This window comes from Arvicanthis niloticus, chromosome 15 (genome assembly GCF_011762505.2).
Source record: "Arvicanthis niloticus isolate mArvNil1 chromosome 15, mArvNil1.pat.X, whole genome shotgun sequence".
In the NCBI taxonomy this organism is placed as follows: domain Eukaryota; kingdom Metazoa; phylum Chordata; class Mammalia; order Rodentia; family Muridae; genus Arvicanthis; species Arvicanthis niloticus.
This window is the reverse complement of record NC_047672.1, coordinates 32,677,561-32,695,981: the sequence shown is the minus strand read 5'-3', so window position 1 is coordinate 32,695,981 and position 18,421 is coordinate 32,677,561. Positions and strand designations below refer to the sequence as shown.

Here is an 18,421-nt window from a genome sequence, read left to right as displayed (position 1 = left end):
TCAATCCTTAGAAGACATGTGGCTCACATGTCTTGTGTACGCACATGCATGCATGTATGCTTGTGTGGTGTACAAGTGTATATTCGTGTGTGTGAAGCCCAGAGGTCAACCTTGGATGTCTGCCTTGTTGTTGTTTTTTAAGATAATGTCTCTAAATGGCCTAAAATTTGGCAAAATAGGTTATGCTGGCTTGTCCGTGAGTCCCAGGGAACTACCTGTTTCCATCTCTCCAGCACCAGGATTTTCAGCATGTGCCACCATTCCTGGCTTATGGGGAGGTAGGGATTGGAGTGGGGCTCTGGCTTTTATTTAGGTGGGTTCTGAGGATCAGCATCAAGTTCTTACAGTTACAAGGCAAAGACCAAATGCCTGACTGAGCATGAGAGGAGGGTTAAAAGGCCCCAAGGGAGGGGATGCAGATAGATGAGAGAGTGCTTGCCTAGTGCATACTGTACAAATTGGGCAGAGCGGGGCTCGCAAGTGGAGGTGAGGAGGATAAGAAGTTCAAGGCGGTGGTGGCGCACGCCTTTAATCCCAGCACCTGGAAGGCAGAGGCAGGCGGATTTCTGAGTTCGAGGCCAGCCTGGTCTACAGAGTGAGTTCCAGGACAGCCAGGGCTACACAGAGAAACCCTGACTCGAAAAAACAAAAACAAAACAAAACAAAAAGTTCTATAGTTCATTCTGTCTTCCACAGTAGGGCTGTGTGATGGCTATTCCTGGTTGTCAACTCAAGCACACCCCAACTGAACTACAGTCCAGAAATAGAGGGCACATCTGTGATCCAGATCTTGAGGCATAGTGGCAATGAAAAGTTTAGGCCCAGGTTCGGTAGTACATGCCTTTAATTCCAGGAGACAGATGTGAGTTCAAGGCCAGCATGGGACAGAGCAAGTTCCAAATCCAGGCATGGTGGTACACACTTTTAATCTGGGCTATACCTTCTGCTGGAGGCCTACATAAGGACATTGGAGGAAGGACAGCTTTGACTGCTTGCACTTACTTGCCAACACATCTGTCAGAACCTACCTTTTCAAGATTCTAGCTTAACCAGAAGACCAGCCGAAACACCCAGCCTCATAGGATTGAGCAACTACTGGACTCTTGGACTTCCCACTCACAGCTGCCCATTGCTGAGTTAGTTGGACTGAAGATGTTTAGACATTCCAATAAATTCCCTTAATAGAGACATTTTGTGACTCTAGAGAACCCTGACTAATACAGTCTGTCTATTTGACTATCTATAGGGAAGAATTTTCTAGTTCCTGTATTTCCTAGGCAGAGTTTCCCACAAATCCCACTTTTGAATGAATGACTCTTTATTTTTCAGAGTAGTTTTCAGTTCACAGTGAATGACACAGAAAGTACAGCAAGTTCACAGCTATCTTGTCCCTGCTGGGCAGCTTCTCCATCTATCAACACACTGCACCTGCCGGTGTGCGGCTCATTTGTTAGAAACAATGAACCAGCATTGGCACACCATTATTAGCCAAAGTTCATAGTCTACACTATGTAATCTAGAATTGTTCCTTTGAGAACTGTTCTTAAAAAACCTCTTGATGAGGGAAAAAATAATCAAAGCTACATTTTTTGTTTAATTTGTTTGTAGACCAGGCTGGCCTCAAACTCACAGAGATCCATCATCCAGCTACAAGAATCAATTCTTATCTATTTCTAATCTGATTGATCACTTTTCTCCAGTATTCTCCACAACACCCCACCACATCCCCAGCCATTACTCTTAGCCACTGGGCTGTTTTTGTATAACTATTACCACATAATTTTCCTTATTAAATCTTTGCCTTTGTAGCTGGGCAGTGGTGGCGCATGCCTTTAGTTCCAGCACTCCGGAGGTAGAGAGGCAGGTGGATTTCTGAGTTCAAGACCAGCCTGGTCTACAGAGTGAGTTCCAGGACAGCCAGGGCTACACAGAGAAACCCTGTCTCAAAAAAAAAAAAAACAAAAACAAAAACAAAAAAAAACCCCCAAACAAACAAATAAACAAAACTCTGTTTTGACACCCATCCCCTCATTTTTTAATGTATATATGTCAGTGTTTGCATGTATGGCTGTATGGCTGTGTACTGTGTTCATGTATGTTGGCCACAGAGGCCAGGAAAGGGAGTTGGATTTCCTGGGATTGGAATTACACGTGTTTGTGGGCCACTATGTTGGTACTATGTATGGAATATAGTTGTTCTGGAAGAACAGCCAGTGCTTTTTACTGGCAAGCCATCTCTCCAGCTAACCCTCTCCCCCGAACCCCAATTCTTCCCTTCGGAGCCAGTATCCCACTTTATATCTCTGACTGCCCTAGAATATATGTAGACCAGACTAGCTCCAATTCACAGAGATCTACCTTCTAAGTGGCTGGAATTACTACCATGTCCAGGACCTTTTAAAGGTTTATCTTTGTGTGTATGGAGTTATATGTACTATGTTTGTAAAGAACTGAACTATAGGCAGTTGTGAACTGTCTGATGTGGATGTTGGGAATCAAACCTGGGTCCTTTAGAATAAGCACTCTCAACTGCTGAACCATAGCTCTTAGCTTTAAAAAAACAACAACCACTAAGTCCAGATGGTGTTCCCTAGGTATGTGTGGGTGTGGGTTTATACACTGGAGCATGAGCAACTACCAGTAGCCACACCTTTGAAGAAGAATGACCCTCATCCAGTAGCCATCAGTTGTCCAGAGTTCCTCAGCTAGAAGTAGAGCCCCACTCCCTCCACACAGACCTCTGCTGGAATGTTGACCAGCCTGGTCTTGTGCAGGTAACCATGCTGATATTTATTTGCAGTGCAGTAAGTAGAGTCTCACAGCGCTGCCTCCCATCTTTCAGCTCCTACATTCTCTCTGCCTTTATCCACTGAACCATTACACTGGCCCTCATTGCTTTTCTTCCCCCTTTCACCTACTGCATTATCATGTCATACTGTCATGTGATGCTAGTGTCGGCAGACATTCAAGGGGGAAGACCTCTTAATTCATTAAGGATGGCAAAATGGTGGTATCCTATCATTCCTTATTTAGATAGAATTCTCCTAGAAAGACCACATTTCTCGACACTGGAAAGATGGTTTAGCAATTAAAAAACACTGAATGCTCTTCCAAAGGTCCTGAGTTCAATTCTCAGTAACCCCATGGTGGCTCATAATATGTAATGGGATTCAATGTCCTCTTCTGGTATGCCTGGAGATGGCTACAGTGTACTCATATGCATAAAATAAACGAATAAACCTTAGAAAAAGAATATTTTCTTATATTAGAATCGGGTTGTTCAGTTGGTACAATTCTTTATTTTTTTAATGTATGCGTGTGAATGTTTTGCATGTATGTCTGTGTCACTTATGTGTGCCTTATGCTGTGGAGGCCAGAAGAGGGAATTAGACTCTCTGGGACTGGAATTACAGATGGTTGTCAGTTGCCATGTGGGTACTGGGAATCAAATCCAGGTCTTCTGGAAGAGTAGCCAGTGCTTTTAACTGCTAGCTGGGTCATCTCTCCAGCTATGGGTGTACAATTCTTTAGAGAAATTAACATTCGTTAGTTTTGTTTTTCCAGTTTTAGGACCACAGACTTTGTTTTTTTGGGGGGGGGGCGATTAGGGACAGTCTCATAAATCACAGAGTGGCTTTAAACTCATTACATAGCCAAGGCACTTGAATTTATGAGCCTCCTACATCTACCAGTGAGGTGCTGGGCTGGGGATACAGGCAAGCACCATCACACTGGACTTCTGCTTGGTCCTGCCTCTTTTTCTTTAATGTAATATGTCTGGGTGTTTTACCTGCATGTATGCATGTACATCACTTGCATGGCCAGCACCTGGAGGAGGTCGTAAGAGTGTCTGATCCTAGATTTGGAGTTACAGATGGGTGTGAGCTGCTCTGTGAGTACTAGGAATCGAACCCAGGTCCTCAGGAAGACCAGCCAGTGCTCTGCACATATTCTTCTAGCCCCTGGTCCTGGTTGTTCCCCCACCCCCACCCCCAGGATTTTATGTAGCTAAGGTTGGCCTTGAACTTGTAATGTAGCTGAGTAAGGCTGGACTTGAACCTGAATGCCTGATCTTCCTGCCACCATCCATCTCCAATTCTGGGATTACAAGAGTGTGCCACCATGCTGAGTTTTATACTGTGGTAGGGGACTGCACCTTGGGTGCTAGACAAGTACTTAAGCAACTGAGTTATCTACAACTCTAACACCATGCCCCCCCCCCTTTGCAGATGTCAAACATTTTAATAAACTGTATTATAATACGTAGTGGATAAAATACTTCTTTTCCTACAGAAACTGGGTGTGGGGACAAACCCAAATTCATGGCAACATGAAATTTTCTCACTGAGATGAAAGGATACTTCTGGTCTCAGCACTTTCTCCTCCTCCACCCCAATCCTTAAAAAAAAAAAAAAAAAAAAAAAAAAAAAAAAAAAAAAAAAAAAAAAAATCCAACACGTGAGGTTCTCAGGTGTGAAACACCAAGGAGGCCAGCCAGCCATCAGATAAGATCTTGAAAGGTTTTGTTTCCCTTGAGAAATTTATGTTTTTTCCTTATTTGGAGACAGCAATGTGTATCTGCATTTTCCCATTGTGCACTGCGCCTCCCCAAGTTCAAAGCCAAATTTTCTGTTTAATTTTGAAACGATGGGAATTTCTGATATTTACATTTTAAAATCACATCGTCCGCTCCATTTTCTGTCTTTAATTGTGCATATTGTAAGACAATTGAGGGGTGTGTGAATAAAAACATTTACATGATCGTCGGTCATCTATGAGAATCTCTCTCTCTCTCTCTCTCTCTGTCTCTGTCTCTCTCTCCTCTCTTTCTTTCTTTCTTTTTTTCCCTTGGCAGGCACACACAAGCGTGTTATTTAAAGATCTTCATTGATATCTGTGTAGCCTGAAAGGTTTTCTTATTGGAATTTTCATTTGCGTTTCTGCGATTACTCGAAGATCAAACAGTTTTCGGTATTTGCTAATCAGGTTTAAAGCTGTTTGCTCTTGACGTGGCTTAGGCCGGGGTCCGGGCAGTGCTACTTACTATGAGACAAAACAAATGATGAAAGCCGGGAGTTTTTTAGATTTCATCTGACTCCTCCTTCCGCCCCCACCTCCCGTGAGTCCTTTGTGTGTGGCAACAGTCCGCAGACCCGGTCTCAGTCTGCAGAACTGCAGACAGATGTACTGACGCCAAGTACATGCATTGTGTACATATGATACTTCTAAATGCAGTGCCTATGGGACAGAGTTCCGGAGTATCGACCATGCCGGGACAGCGACCCTGCTTGGGAGTCTCCTCAGGCGTAACCTCCCCGCTCAGACTTCGACTATCTGGTCTGAGCACCCAGCATCCCGGCGAAGCGGGCTAGCGCCGGGGAATTGATGCGCTCTGTGAGCGGCTGCTTATGCCTGTTCTCCCCCTACCTCTTTTTAGCTATAGCTATGGTTACCACGTCTCTCCCCGCCTCCCTCCACCTGCCAAGAAAGAGACTGCCCATTGGTCCTCTGTCACCAAGGCGGCCAGCCATTGGTTACTGGCGAGCCCGGCGCTCCCCCGGCCCCTGTCTCCCGGGTCTCTTGAGGAGCCCGGGAAGGAGGCTCGGCTCGCGCAGCCGGGGCAGGGGCTTGCCGGGACCGGGCTGCGGCAATCGTTAGCGGGCCATGTCGGCTGCCCAGGGCTGGGACCGGAACCGCCGGCGGGGAGGAGGCGCGGCCGGCGGGGCCAGCGGGGTTAGCGGGGCTGGCGCGGCCGGCGGGGGTCGGGGCACCGGACAGCTCAACCGATTCGTGCAGCTCTCCGGACGGCCGCACCTGCCAGGTGAGTGGTGGGGCCGCTGCCGGCGAGAAGGTGGCGGTCGCCAGGCTCTGCTGCCCCTCGGACACACAGCCGAGGACAGGGAAGCAGAGCACCAGGAAGGTGGCGTTGAGGTCAGGAGGGGAACCGGAGCACGCCTGAAGAAAAGTCTCGCTGTGTCGACAGCTCGGTGATGAGAGTTGTGTTTTCTTCCCGAAGGAGAGGCCGCTGTCTCTTTGACATTCCCAAATGTTTCGCTTGCCCGGTTCCTAATCTTTCCCCCTTCTGCAGATTGGTGTTGTGAAAGAAAGACATTGGCGTTTAGCTGTGGAAAATTATTTCAAAAGGAGGGCCAAATTAAGGAGAGGAGACGAGCAATATAGGAGTGATTTTGTTTGAAAGAAAAAAAAAAAAAGCCAACAAACTGTGTAAGAGTTGGGTATTTTGAAACGGAATCAGCATGTGTGTGTGTGTGTTGGCTAGGGAGTATATGGAAAAGCCCAAAAGATTAAAGGAAACGGTTGAATCAGTTATATTTGGGGATGGATGTACAGAGACAGAATGGATAATGGTGTCTAGATTTTAAAAGGGGAGAAATGAAGATCATGAAAATAAACGAAATGCTGTGACCCCGGTATCAAAACTGAAAATTGGAAAAAATATGTGTATTGCTATAATTTCGTGGTTTGGTCTTTGAGTTCACATGCCTTTAAAAAAAAAAGCCCAAAGTCAAATCGATATGTGAGTAAACAGTTGTAGAAAGCATACGTTTACAAATTTTCAGTCTGTTAAAAGGAAGGTAGAGAATTAAATCATTCACAGAATGCCAATCATTATATTGGGCAATCGTGTTTTTTTTTCACCGTGAAGAGAATTGTCAAGAATGATGTATTAGACCTTCGCCATGTTTGTGTGTGTGTGTGTGTTTGTGTGACTAGTGTTAAGTTGATTGTATCAGTGACATATTTGTTTAGTTTTGAGAACCTGATTGTTTCTGAATTGTGTTTACTATTGTGACTTGTTCTCCTAAGTAATAAAAAAATCAGTTGATTAATTTAAAGATAACGAAGGGGATTTTACTTATTCAAAGAGACAATTACTAATATTTGTGATATGGTTTTTGATGTGTGCCAGAAATGTTCATTAACCCATTTGTGCATGCCATTAAAATAAAATTGAAACATTTGTAAATAATCGAATATACCATGAATTGGATTTGAAAAAACAGTATCAGACTGGATATCCTGGAATTGCTAAACATGTGATCTTTAACAAGAAAAAAAGAAGACATCTGTTTTTGTTATCACCAGTTAACAACAAAACCCTAGGTTTTTATGCATTACTAGCTTAGAAGATAAATCCCAATGGCAAGAACTATTCCCAGTTTGCTTTCTGCCTGCAATCTTTAAGTCTTTGGTCATGGATTAATTATTACCGTGAACTTCATGTGGGCATTCTCACGGTCCTGTAACATATTGGTGCAGTTTCCCTCTGCTACCACATGAGGGCAGGGTAAGCCATGATTTCATATAAGGACCTGAAGTATGGAGCTATTTCTGCATTTCCTTAGCACATGAGGACAAGAGCAGCCATTTGTCCAGAGATGAAGATAAAACGTGCTTAAACTGTGAAAATTGGAGAAGTGGAGTCATCAGTCTTTGTTCTGCTTCCTTTCTTCCAGGCTGGCATTTAGATCCTTCTTCCCACATAGGTGGTCTCCATCTTTGGTTCTCAAAATTAGAAAATTTCCGATATCTCAACAGTGTACCTTGATATAAAGAGTAAATTCTTTCATACTAATCCTTTGTTCTCCTAGGTATTGCATATTATAGCTCTTTATTCTACTTTGAAATAATTAAACATCTTTTAAGTGGTAGTGAGGAATAGGGTTGTGTAGTTCTGTTTTATGGCAGACGATGGAGGCCTGTCATTTCTTCCTCTTTTTTTGTTTTTGTGTGTTTGTTTGGTGTATTAATTTTCCATCTCTTTTGACTTCTATTCTTATTTTCCAATTCACCCTTCTTTACCAAGGCTTCCACATACTTGAAGAACCCTTTTTCTTCTTTTTTAACATTTCTGTCTTGTGCCCAATCCCTATGAAACAAAGCAGTACAATATGGTGGTCTTTCTGGAATGTTCCCATTGTCTTTTGGGGATAGTGTCTTTTGAGAAAATTTAAAAGACAAAAATCTTATTATATAGCATGTAGACCAGGGTGGCTTCAAACTCAAAGAGATCTTCCAGTCTCTACCTCCTATGTGCTGGGGTTAAAGGCCTGTGCTGCTGTGCCTGGCTTGGTGGTAAGACATTTACCCATCTACTTATAGGAATCTGAAAGCTGAAAGCAGGGTCTCCTTAAGCTCCCCACCAGCATCAGTTGTAATTAGCTACCTAGTCTTGTTGACTGTGCTTCTGTTGTAACTAATTCTTCTGTCTCTGTCCTGTATGTCTACTGCAGTAGCTTTTCAAGCAGCCGTCCTACCCCTGCTAGAACCTCCCATTCATACAGCACTGATCTCTGACAATACAAATCTTTTATCATCTCTGCTGACAGCCCTTTTCTTTTAGCTTTTTTGTTTTTAAGATAGGGTCTCACCTTTGTCCAGGCTGGCCTTGAACCTTCCATCCTCCTGTGTTAGCTTCTAAAGTAGTGGCATGCAGGCATGTGCCACCATACTCAACCTTCCTTGCTGCTTCATTGCTCTCACAGTAAGGTGAAGACCCTTATCGTGTCCTAAAAGGCACCACACTGTCTGGTTTCTCACCTTGGGTTGGTCCTCCATTTTGTTCTCTGTTCTCTGCTCTGCTTCCCTCACCACAGGAAGCCACGGCACACAGTCTTCTGTCCTGGAGGAATCCTTGTGCTTCCTCCTCTTATCTCACATACCTTTATTGGATCTCAGTTGTATTTTTTTCCATAAGAGCCTTCTCTCGCCTTTCTGACATGGCCCTTCTCCCTGTACCCTCTCCTAGTATCACCCATTTTTCCTAAGGTATATGTAGCATATGTATGTGAATATTGTTGAGAAAGATGTACTATATCTGTGTGTGTATATATACATATATACAAATTATATCTGTATGTGTGTACCACAATGTAATGTATTAACAATTTTTAACTAGGGATTGTAGAGAGGGCTCAGAAGTTCAGAGGCTGCTCTTTCAGAGAAGCGGGTTTTCATTCCCAGCATCCACATAGTGACTTATAACTAACCATCTGTAACTCTACTTACAGGGCACCTGATATTCTTTGTGGCTCCACGGGGACCAGGTATCTAGGCAGGATAACTAGGGTTACACAGAGAAACCTTGTCTTGAAAAACCTTATTTTCTTTTAATTTAAAAAAAGATTAAATTAATGCATTGGCATTATATATAAGATATTAATGTATAATGACTTGATTGCTGTAGTTTAGTCCTCCGTAGCCTCACTGGCTCTGGACAAACAGATAATATCAAGTCCTTCCAAGTATCAAGTACTACATCAGACATTGTCTCAGCACAGTGTTTTTGAAATTTTGAATATTGCCTTGCTGTTCTATCTTTTCTATTTCTAAGATTTTTTTTCCTTTAAAACATAATTACTTACTGTGAGTACACTCACTCCCTTATGTATGTACCACAGTGTGCATGTGGGTGTCGGGGCAGCTTTTGGGAGTCAGGTTTCTTCTTCTGCATTCTACGGTATGGGTCCTAAGACTAGAACTCGGGTCATTGGATTTGGCAGCAAGCTCATTTACCTGCTAAGCCATCTTGCTGGCCCTTTTCTGCTATTTTTTAGGATACAGCAGTGATGCTGCATTTACCCCACAGGCTAAGAACATTCTTAGGTTTTTAGTTTAATAATTAATAATCTTTATATACCTAGGAAAAAATAGGGAATGGTGCTGCTGTTTTGTAGATAAAACATTTAGAAATACAGCTCAGAGACTAAGGGAATTGGCGGACAGAAAACTAGTATTACATTTTAATATGTGCGTTTAATTAAGTAAATGTGTTAGTAGGAAAAAACAGTTAAACATCATTGCTAACACAGAAAATGACAGAGGAAGATATACTTAACAGTAAGCTAGGCGAAAAATAATTGTGAAATCTTAATTTAAAAGTTTTAAATAAATGTAAAATTCAAGTGGTAGAAAAGAACATGGTTAGCCATAGATGACAGTGTCTGCGATTGCAGCCTGAGGAGGAGAGGCATAAAAGCCAGGTCTCCTCCATGGCAGAGCTGCATTTGGTTGGAGGCCATCTTGGGCTACATGAAACCTTGTCTCAAAAAACAATAAAATAAAACATTTGGAGAAGGCAAGTTTTCTTTCTGCCTTTGTGATTATTGGCTTCTCTCCTTAGTAGCAAATAACGATAGTTTCTTGCCTGTTTTTTCCAGAAGGAGTGTGCATTGTGCTTGAGGTGGAGCTATTATGTGTTTAGAGATGCCAGAAGGGTCTTTAAAGTGCCTGTATGTGAGGAATTTCACACTTAGGATCTTTATCTTGCAGGCAAATTCCTAGAAGCTCAGTTGCTAGGTCAAAGGATACTCACTAGTTAAACCTTGATAAACTGTCAAATTGCCCTTTGTAGAGGTAGGGTCAGTTCATGGTCTGATGACAGTGTTAATCTGCTGGGGTGGCTCTTGTTTGGTTCCTTTATTGGAATACCAAACCCTTTCCCATCTTTGTAATAGCTATGGATGGAACCCAGGCTTTGTACATGATAGGCAAGCATGCTACCCAGAAGCTATTCCCCCAGGCCATGATTAGATTTTTGTTTGTTTGTAAGACTGGGTCTCACTCTGTGGCCCTGGCTGACCTGGACCTCACTATATGACCAGGCTGGCCTCAAACTCACAGAAAATTTCCTGTTTTGCCTCCTGAATACTGGGATTAAAACCTTGAGCCATCTGGAGCCAGGAGCCCCTTGTTTTTGAGTTGGGGTGTTACTGTGTAGCCCATACTGGCTTGGAATGTGTGGGAATCCTTCTGCTTCTCAAGTGCTAGAATTATGAGCATGTACAATATGCCTGGCTAAACCTTTACTTTACCTTTTAAAAAATGTGTACAGGTGTTTGCCTTGCATGTATGTGTCTATCTGTGTACAGTGTGTTTGCTGGGTGCCTTCAGAGATCAGAAGAGAGCATCAAATCCCCTGGAACTGGAATTCTTGATTGTGTTGTGAGCCACCATGTGGGTTCCGGGAATTGAACCCAGGTCCTTTGGGAAAGCAGCCAGTGCTTTTAACCACTAAGCTATCTGTCTGAAACCCTAAGCCACTTTTTTTGTTTTTGTTTTTCAAGACAGGGATTCTCTGTGTAGCCTTGGCTTTCTGGCACTAGCTCTGTAGGCCAGACTGGCCTGTAACTCAGAGATCCAACAGCCTTTGCTGAGATTAACCCTCTCTACCCAGCTGAATATTTCCTAAGCATCTTTTTAGCAAATGAAAGAACCTTGTTTCAGTTACTTATAGTCTCTATAGATTCTGTTCATTTTTCTATTGAAATGCTTTACATTATTTATAGGAACGCATGTTCTAAGGAGACCAGTACTTACTACTTTTTGACACGTTACAGATATTTTCCATGGTTTCTCAGTTTATCTTTGAACCTTGTTTATAGATAGATTTCTCAAGCAGGATTAAACTGTGTTACATAGTTTATTAAATTTTTTGAGTAAAGCTTTTTAAACATTAAATTGTGTGATGGTCATGCGTATGTTTATGTAAGTGCTGGTGTCCTTGCAGTCCAGAAAATGATTTTGAATCCCCTGGGGCAGGAGCAGGAGCTACAGGACATGTGCTGAGACCCAAACTCTCGGGTCCTCTGCAAGAGCCTATGAGCCCTTAGCCATTCGACCATAATTTGAACCACTTGAGCCTAATATTTTGTGGTTAAGACAGATTATCTTGGGCTGGAGAGATGGCTCAGTGGTTTAGAGTATTGACTGCTCTGCCAGAGGTCCTGAGTTCAATTCCCAGCACCCACACAGTGGCTCACAATCACCTGTAGTGGGATCTGATGCCCTCTTTTGGTGTGTCTGAAAACAGTGTCAGTGGATTCACATATATAAATTAAATAAATAAATCTTTAAAAACAAACAAACAAACAAACAAACAAACAGTCCTCGTACCAGTACTTGTTAGCTAAAATTGGAATGGATGTTCTTGTGTTATTCTTGGTACTTTCATAGTTTTATCTTTGTGTGTAAGCATTTGTCTGTGTAGATATAAGTTTAAGGAAGCATTGAGGCAGAACTGGAGTTTTACTTTTCCTCTGGATGCCTGCCCATTATTGAACATCATCACTGAGCACTTGACTAGGTACCCACTGTTTCCTTGCATGTGAAATTCTATCCCTAGGCCAACTTAGTTCCTGAATAGAATGGGATTACTGTTTTGCTTTGTTGAGCAGTTTATTTTTTGATTATTACTGCCCCATGTTCTATTCCCGTTTTTCCTTATGTTTCCATAGACTATGAAATCAGCTAATTAATGCCCCCCAAAATCTTATTTTTTTCTTTTTGAATCAGAGTCTTATGTATTCCCAGTCAGCTTTGAATGAATACATAGCTGAGGCTGGCTTTGAACTCCTGATCCTTCTGCCTACTTCTAAGTGCTGGGATTTCAGATGTGCACTACCATGCCTGGCTTTTGTTGCCTCAGGTAAACTTGTTGCAATTTTTTGGGCTCAAGTGACCTTTTTGCTCAGCCTTTTGAGTCCTTAGTATTGGGGGTGAGCTGGAAAGCTGGCTTGGTATTTAAGAGTGTGCACTGCTTTTGCAGAGGTCTGTAGTTCAGTTCCTACACTCACACAGTATGCACAGCTGCCTGAAACTCCAGCTCTAGGAAATGCTCATGTACACACACACACACACACACACCTACCTTTAAAAAGAAATAGGGGACTTGAGAGATGGCTCAGCAGTTAAGAGTTAAGGATCTTTCAGAGATCCTGGGTTCAATTCCTAGCACCACAAGTCAACTTACAACGAAGTCCTGTGAGATCCAGTGCCCTCTTCTGATAATGCAGACATACTTGCAGACAAAACACCATATATATAAAGTAAATACATCTTTAAAATAGAAGTGGCTGCCATCTTTTGAGGGTATTCCTCCCCCCCCCTCGTTGATTTTGTCTTTTGTTACAGGGTTCCTCTGTGTATCTTTTGCTGCCCTGGAACTTGCTGTGTAGACCAGGCTGGCCTTGAACTCAGAGAGAGATCCATCCACCTGTCTGTTGTATTCATTTCTTAATGTTCACATTTTCTGCAGCACTTCAGCCCTTTTCACATTTGCTTATCTTTGTGTGTATGTGAGTTCAGATGTGCCATTGCACAGATGGAGAGGTTAGAAGACAGCATTAGGAGTCGGTATTCTGCTTTCATTGTGTGTGTTCTAGGGATGGAACTTAGGTCATCAGGTTTCAAGTGCCTTTAGTTGTCAAGCCATCTTGCTGTTACTCTTAAAAAAAAAAAAAAAAAAAGGTTCCAGGGCAGGAGAGAACATGTCTTATTTAAAATTTTTACTCATCTATTTTTTTTTTTTTTTTTTTAATGTATGAGCGCTCTGCATGTGTTGCCTGCATGTCAGAAGAGGGCATTAGATCCCATTATAGATGTTTGTGATCCACTTTGTGATTGCTGGGAATTGAACTCAGGACCAAAGAAGAGTAGCTAGTTCTTAATTTCAGAGCCCTCTCTCTTCTATTTCTTTTTCCTTATTTATTTGTTTCTATTTGTTTGTTTCTTTTGCATTGTTTTTTTGAGACAGGGTTTCTCTATGTTGCTGAGGCTGTCTGGAATTCTCCGTGTAATCCAGGCTGGCCTGGATCCTCTTGCCTCTGCCTCTTGAGCGCTGGAATTGAAGCCATGCACTATCATCACCTGGCTGTGACCTCAGTTCTTTAATGTGATCTTAGTTCCATTGCTTTTCTTGGTAATGACACAATTTTATTCTTTAGGGCTCAAGAATAATACCGAGTGTTAGGATTAAAGGCATGCACCACTGCACAGTCCTGCGCTCTCGTGCTCTCGTGCTCTCTCTCTCTCTCTCTCTCTCTCTCTCTCTCTCTCTCTCTCAAGTTTGACTTATTTGTATGTCTGTATATTTGTGTGTGTGGTTGTATGCATCTATGCTTGCACAGAAGACAAAAGAGGGCATTGGCTATCCTTCTCTTTCACTCTGCCTTTTTTTTTTTTTAAATGGCAGGATATTAGCTGAACTTGGGGTTTCTTTTGCCTCACGTAGGCTAGAAGCAGCAAGCTCCAACAATCCACCTATCTCCAGTTTTCTTGGAGCAGGGTTAAGGCATGTTATATGGGTGTTGGGAACTGAGCTTTGGTCTTTATGATTATGAAGCAAGTGTTGTAATCCAGGAGTCATCTTTCTGACCCTGACTTTATTTATTTATTGACATTTATTTGTTTGTGTGTATACATGTGTATTTGTGTGGTCACACAGGGGCCAAGGTGTACTGTAGAGGTCAAAGAACAATTCTTTTGGGAGTTAGTTCTCTTTTCTACCACTGGGGTTCCAGGGATCATACTCAGGTCATCATAACAAGCACGTTTACCCGCTGAGCCATCTCACTCCCTCCAATGTTTTGTTTTTGTCTTTCCCATATTAATTTACCAAATCATCTGTTGATGCATACTTAGGCTGTTTTTAGTTTTGACTGTTGAGTGTAATACTGCTGTGTGTACACCTGTGTACAGATGCCTGGATATGTGTTTCTCTTAGGTAAGTACTAGAGTACAGTTGCTGAATTGTGTAATAACTGCGGAATATGTTTAACCACTTGATGAATTGCCAGACAGTTTTTCAGAGCAAGTGGAATCTTACATTCCCACCAACGCTCTGTGCATCTTCCTAAACACTTGTCATCTCACTTTCTGAGTTTATATACCAACTATTTTAATATGTGTGAAATAGAATCTTAATGCTCTTGTTTTTTAGAGCAGGTCTTTGTGTTGTTCTGGCTCATCTTAGACTCCTGAGGTGAAGCAACCTCAGCCTCAGTAGCTGGGCTGTAGGTATCGCACCTACATTGTAGTTTCCTTCGATGACTAACAATGCCAAGCATCTTTTTATGTGCGTGGTGACCATTTGTCTGTGGCTGTTTCCTTGTTAGGGAGCTATATATTTAAACGCCCCATCCTGTTTTTAATTGGGTTGTCTTTTTGTTGTTTTAAGAGTTCTTTATATATTTTAGACTTCAGTCCTTTGTTTATATAATTTAACATTTATATGTGCATTCTCTCCCATTTTATCATTATCTTAGTTGTGTTACTAAAAGCACACATGATAAAGTCTAGTTACTTTTTTCCTTTTGTTATTCATGTTTTGGGGCAATATGCAAAGATCCTTTGCCAAATACAAGGTCATAAAGATATACCCCTGTGTTTTCCTTTAGTGTTTTGTGGTCTTGTGTTTGTCCTTGAACTTGGTGTCAGGGTCTTCTGAGCTCTGTCCAGTCATTCTGGTGTCATTTGTTTATAGCACCTTTCTTTCACTTCTGAATGGTCCTATCACCCTTGTCAAAAAAAAAAAAAAAAAAAAAAAAAAAAAAAATCACTTGATTACAGTAAAGTGGGCTCATTCTGATCTCTCTGCTCTGTTCCATTGATGTATATGTTTGTTCACATGCCAGTACCATACTGCTTCATTTATTGGTACTTTGAAATAAGTTTTGAAATAAAGAATTATGAGCCTTCCCATTTTACTCTTCTTTCAAGGGTTCATTTTGGCTATTCTGGGCTCCTTACAATTCCACATGAATTTGAGAATCAATTTGGCCATCAGCACAAAGCAATCAGCTAAGATGGGCTTACTTCACTTCCCCATCTCTTTCCTGAAACAGCTCATGAGTAATGGAGTTAGTTATATGTCTGTGCCACCACAGGTAGTCTAGTGCTTGCTCTTCGTTTATGTTTGCTTTTATGTTATGTTTTTTTCAAGGTAGGGTCTCATTATATAGGTAACTCTGGCTGTCCTGGAACTAACTCCTTATCTAGACCAGGTTGGCTTTGAACTCAGAGCTGCTTGGCATGGATCCCCCAAACACTGGAATTAAAGGTGTGTATCTGCCTTAATTCTTGCTTTTTATTTATTTTACTTTTTATTATTTTATTTTATTTAAAATCAGCCAGATGTCACAACCACTGGGCTCAGAATCTATTGCCCTAACCTCATCAGTCATTCTGTGTTGGCAGAGGCCACTACAGGGTCTAATAGCCCCCAGCCTATACAGTGTCTGTCTTCTCTGTTCCACAGCCTGGCCCAAAAGAACTCTTGCTTTTTTACTAAGCTGTTTTTGTTTGTTTGTTTTGAGACAGGGTTTCATACAGTGAAGGCTGGTCTCCAATTTGTTAAATTGGGAATGTCCTTGATCAAATTTTCTTGTCTTTATTTCTGAAGTGCTGGGATTATGGGTGTGAGCCACTATACCTGGTTCATATGGTAGGTACTAGGTTGAATTGAGTATTCTAGGTTTATCAAACGAACATCTGCCGGCCCTAGTTGGGTACTTCTGTGAACATTTACTCATAACCCAGTGTGTAGAATTAATCTTGGCTAAAGCACAACTATATTTGTATTGCTTCCTAGATCAAAATTCTACATTGGTTTCCTGTCACATTTAGAATCCAGCCTAGACTTATCTAGGATGTAATCATTGAAAGTAAGCTTAGGTAGTAAAATGAGAAGTATAATGACTAGTAAGAAAATTAGATGATAAAATAATTTGGAGTTGCCGGGCGGTAGTGGCACACGCCTTTAATCCCAGCACATGGGAGGCAGAGGCAGGTGGATTTCTGAGTTCGAGGACAGCCAGGGCTACACAGAGAAACCCTGTCTCGAAAAACAACAACAAAAAAAACAAAAACAAAAAAAAAAATTTGAAGTTGAATGATGCCTTTTCTTTCTCTTTTTATCCACAGTACCTTCTTGCCATATGGTTTCATCATTAAATTGTCAACTTTGTTAGCTTGAATTAGATGTATACTTGATTAAATGCTAACTATACATATCTTGGTGTCACATGAAACAAATTCTTTTAAAAATAAGCACACAATACAGTATGAACTCTACACACAATGTAGTATGGACTCTAAATTTGATAATTTCAAAAGAAAAATGTATTAAATAAATTTACATATTTAAACTATTAAAGAAAACAGCTTCTTAAAGCTGTATCAAAAAAATTTAGGGACTTGAAATAGCCATGGTGCATGCCTTTTATCCCAGACTCAGAAGGCAGAGGCAGACAAGTATATCTCTGTGAGTTCAAGGTCAGCCTGGGCTACATGCAAGAAGAGGTCCAGAGCAATCAAAGATACATAGTGAGACCCTGCCTCAAAAAAAAAAAAAAGGACCTAAGTTATGAATTTAAGTGAAACTTGTCTGAGCTTATGGGAAAAATACTCTAGTACACAGATTGCCTTTTCTCATTCTGCTTTCCAAGAAAAGAGCAGGCTTACTTTTCTGAGACGGCATCTAACCATGTAGCCTACACTGACCTGTAACTGAAGATCCTCCTGCCTTAGCCTCCTGTGCACCTTGGGTTAGGGGTGTGCACAGTGTGCTGTTCTCAGAAATAGATATTTCTCAGTGTATTACTTCATTCCAAAGTCATACTATGCCCAGGTATCTCGCTTACTTTGGCCATATTCATAGTTCATACTTTGTTTTTTGAGATAGAATCTTAATGCTCATGTAGGCTTTGAACTCATGGTGTAGCTGAAAATTTTGATTCTCATGAATCCACCTTCCTGGTTGTTTTAATAACTTTGTCAAAGCCTATACCCTTTCCTTCCTTCCTTCTTCCCTCCCTCCCTCCCTCCCTCCCTCCCTCCCTCCCTCCCTCCCTCCCTCCTTTCTCTCTCTCTCTCTCTCTCTCTCTCTCTCTCTCTTTTTTTTTTTTTTTGGTTTTGGTTTTTGAGACAGGGTTTCTCTGTGTAGCCCTGGCTATCCTGGAATTCACTCTGTAGACCAGGCTGGCCTCGAACTCAGAAATCCGCCTGCCTCTGCCTCCCAAGTGCTGGGATTAAAGGCATGCGCCACCACCGCCTGGCCTCTCTTTTTTTAAAAAAATGATTTATTTATTTAAAAGTTCACCATTGCTCTCTTCAGACACACCAGAAGAGGGCATCAGACCTCATTGCAGAGGGTTGTGAGCCACCATGTGGTTGCTGGGAATTAAACTCAGGACCTCTGGAAGAGCAGTCAGTGCTCTTAACCACTGAGCCATCTCTCCAGCCCTAGTTATACCCTTTCAACAAGGCCACACCTTCTAGCCCTTCCCAAACAGTTCCACCAAGAGGGGACCAAATGTTCAAATATATACACTTTGGGGGGGGGGCATTTTTAGTCAAATCATATACCTTGAGTTTTGTTTTGCCAGGTCTCTCTAGTAGAGACCTCTCTGGCTGGCTGTCCTGGAGCTCCTACATAGACCAGGCTGGCCTTGAACTCACAGATTCTCTTGCTTCTGTCTCCCTAGTGCAGGAATTAAAGATGTACATTACCATACCTGGCTACAAACAAAAAGAAACAAACAAACAAACAAACAAGTAAACCATACCTGGCTACAACTTGTTTTTTGAGACAAAATTCTCTTCATAGCCCAGACTGACCTGA

The 18,421-nt window shown here is 41.8% G+C and overlaps 1 protein-coding gene across 2 annotated transcripts in view; it reads left to right on the top strand.

Annotated features, from left to right (window-relative positions):
• Positions 1 to 5,543: 5,543 nt before the first annotated feature.
• Klhdc10 (kelch domain containing 10) overlaps positions 5,544 to 18,421 on the top strand; it is a 61,328-nt gene continuing 48,450 nt past the window's right edge. For both annotated transcript variants that reach the window (XM_034519037.2, XM_034519036.2), the window contains exon 1: positions 5,544 to 5,821. In XM_034519037.2, coding sequence (XP_034374928.1) covers positions 5,665 to 5,821 — 157 coding nt within the window. In that variant the 5' untranslated portion in view covers positions 5,544 to 5,664. The remainder of the gene's footprint in view (positions 5,822 to 18,421) is intronic.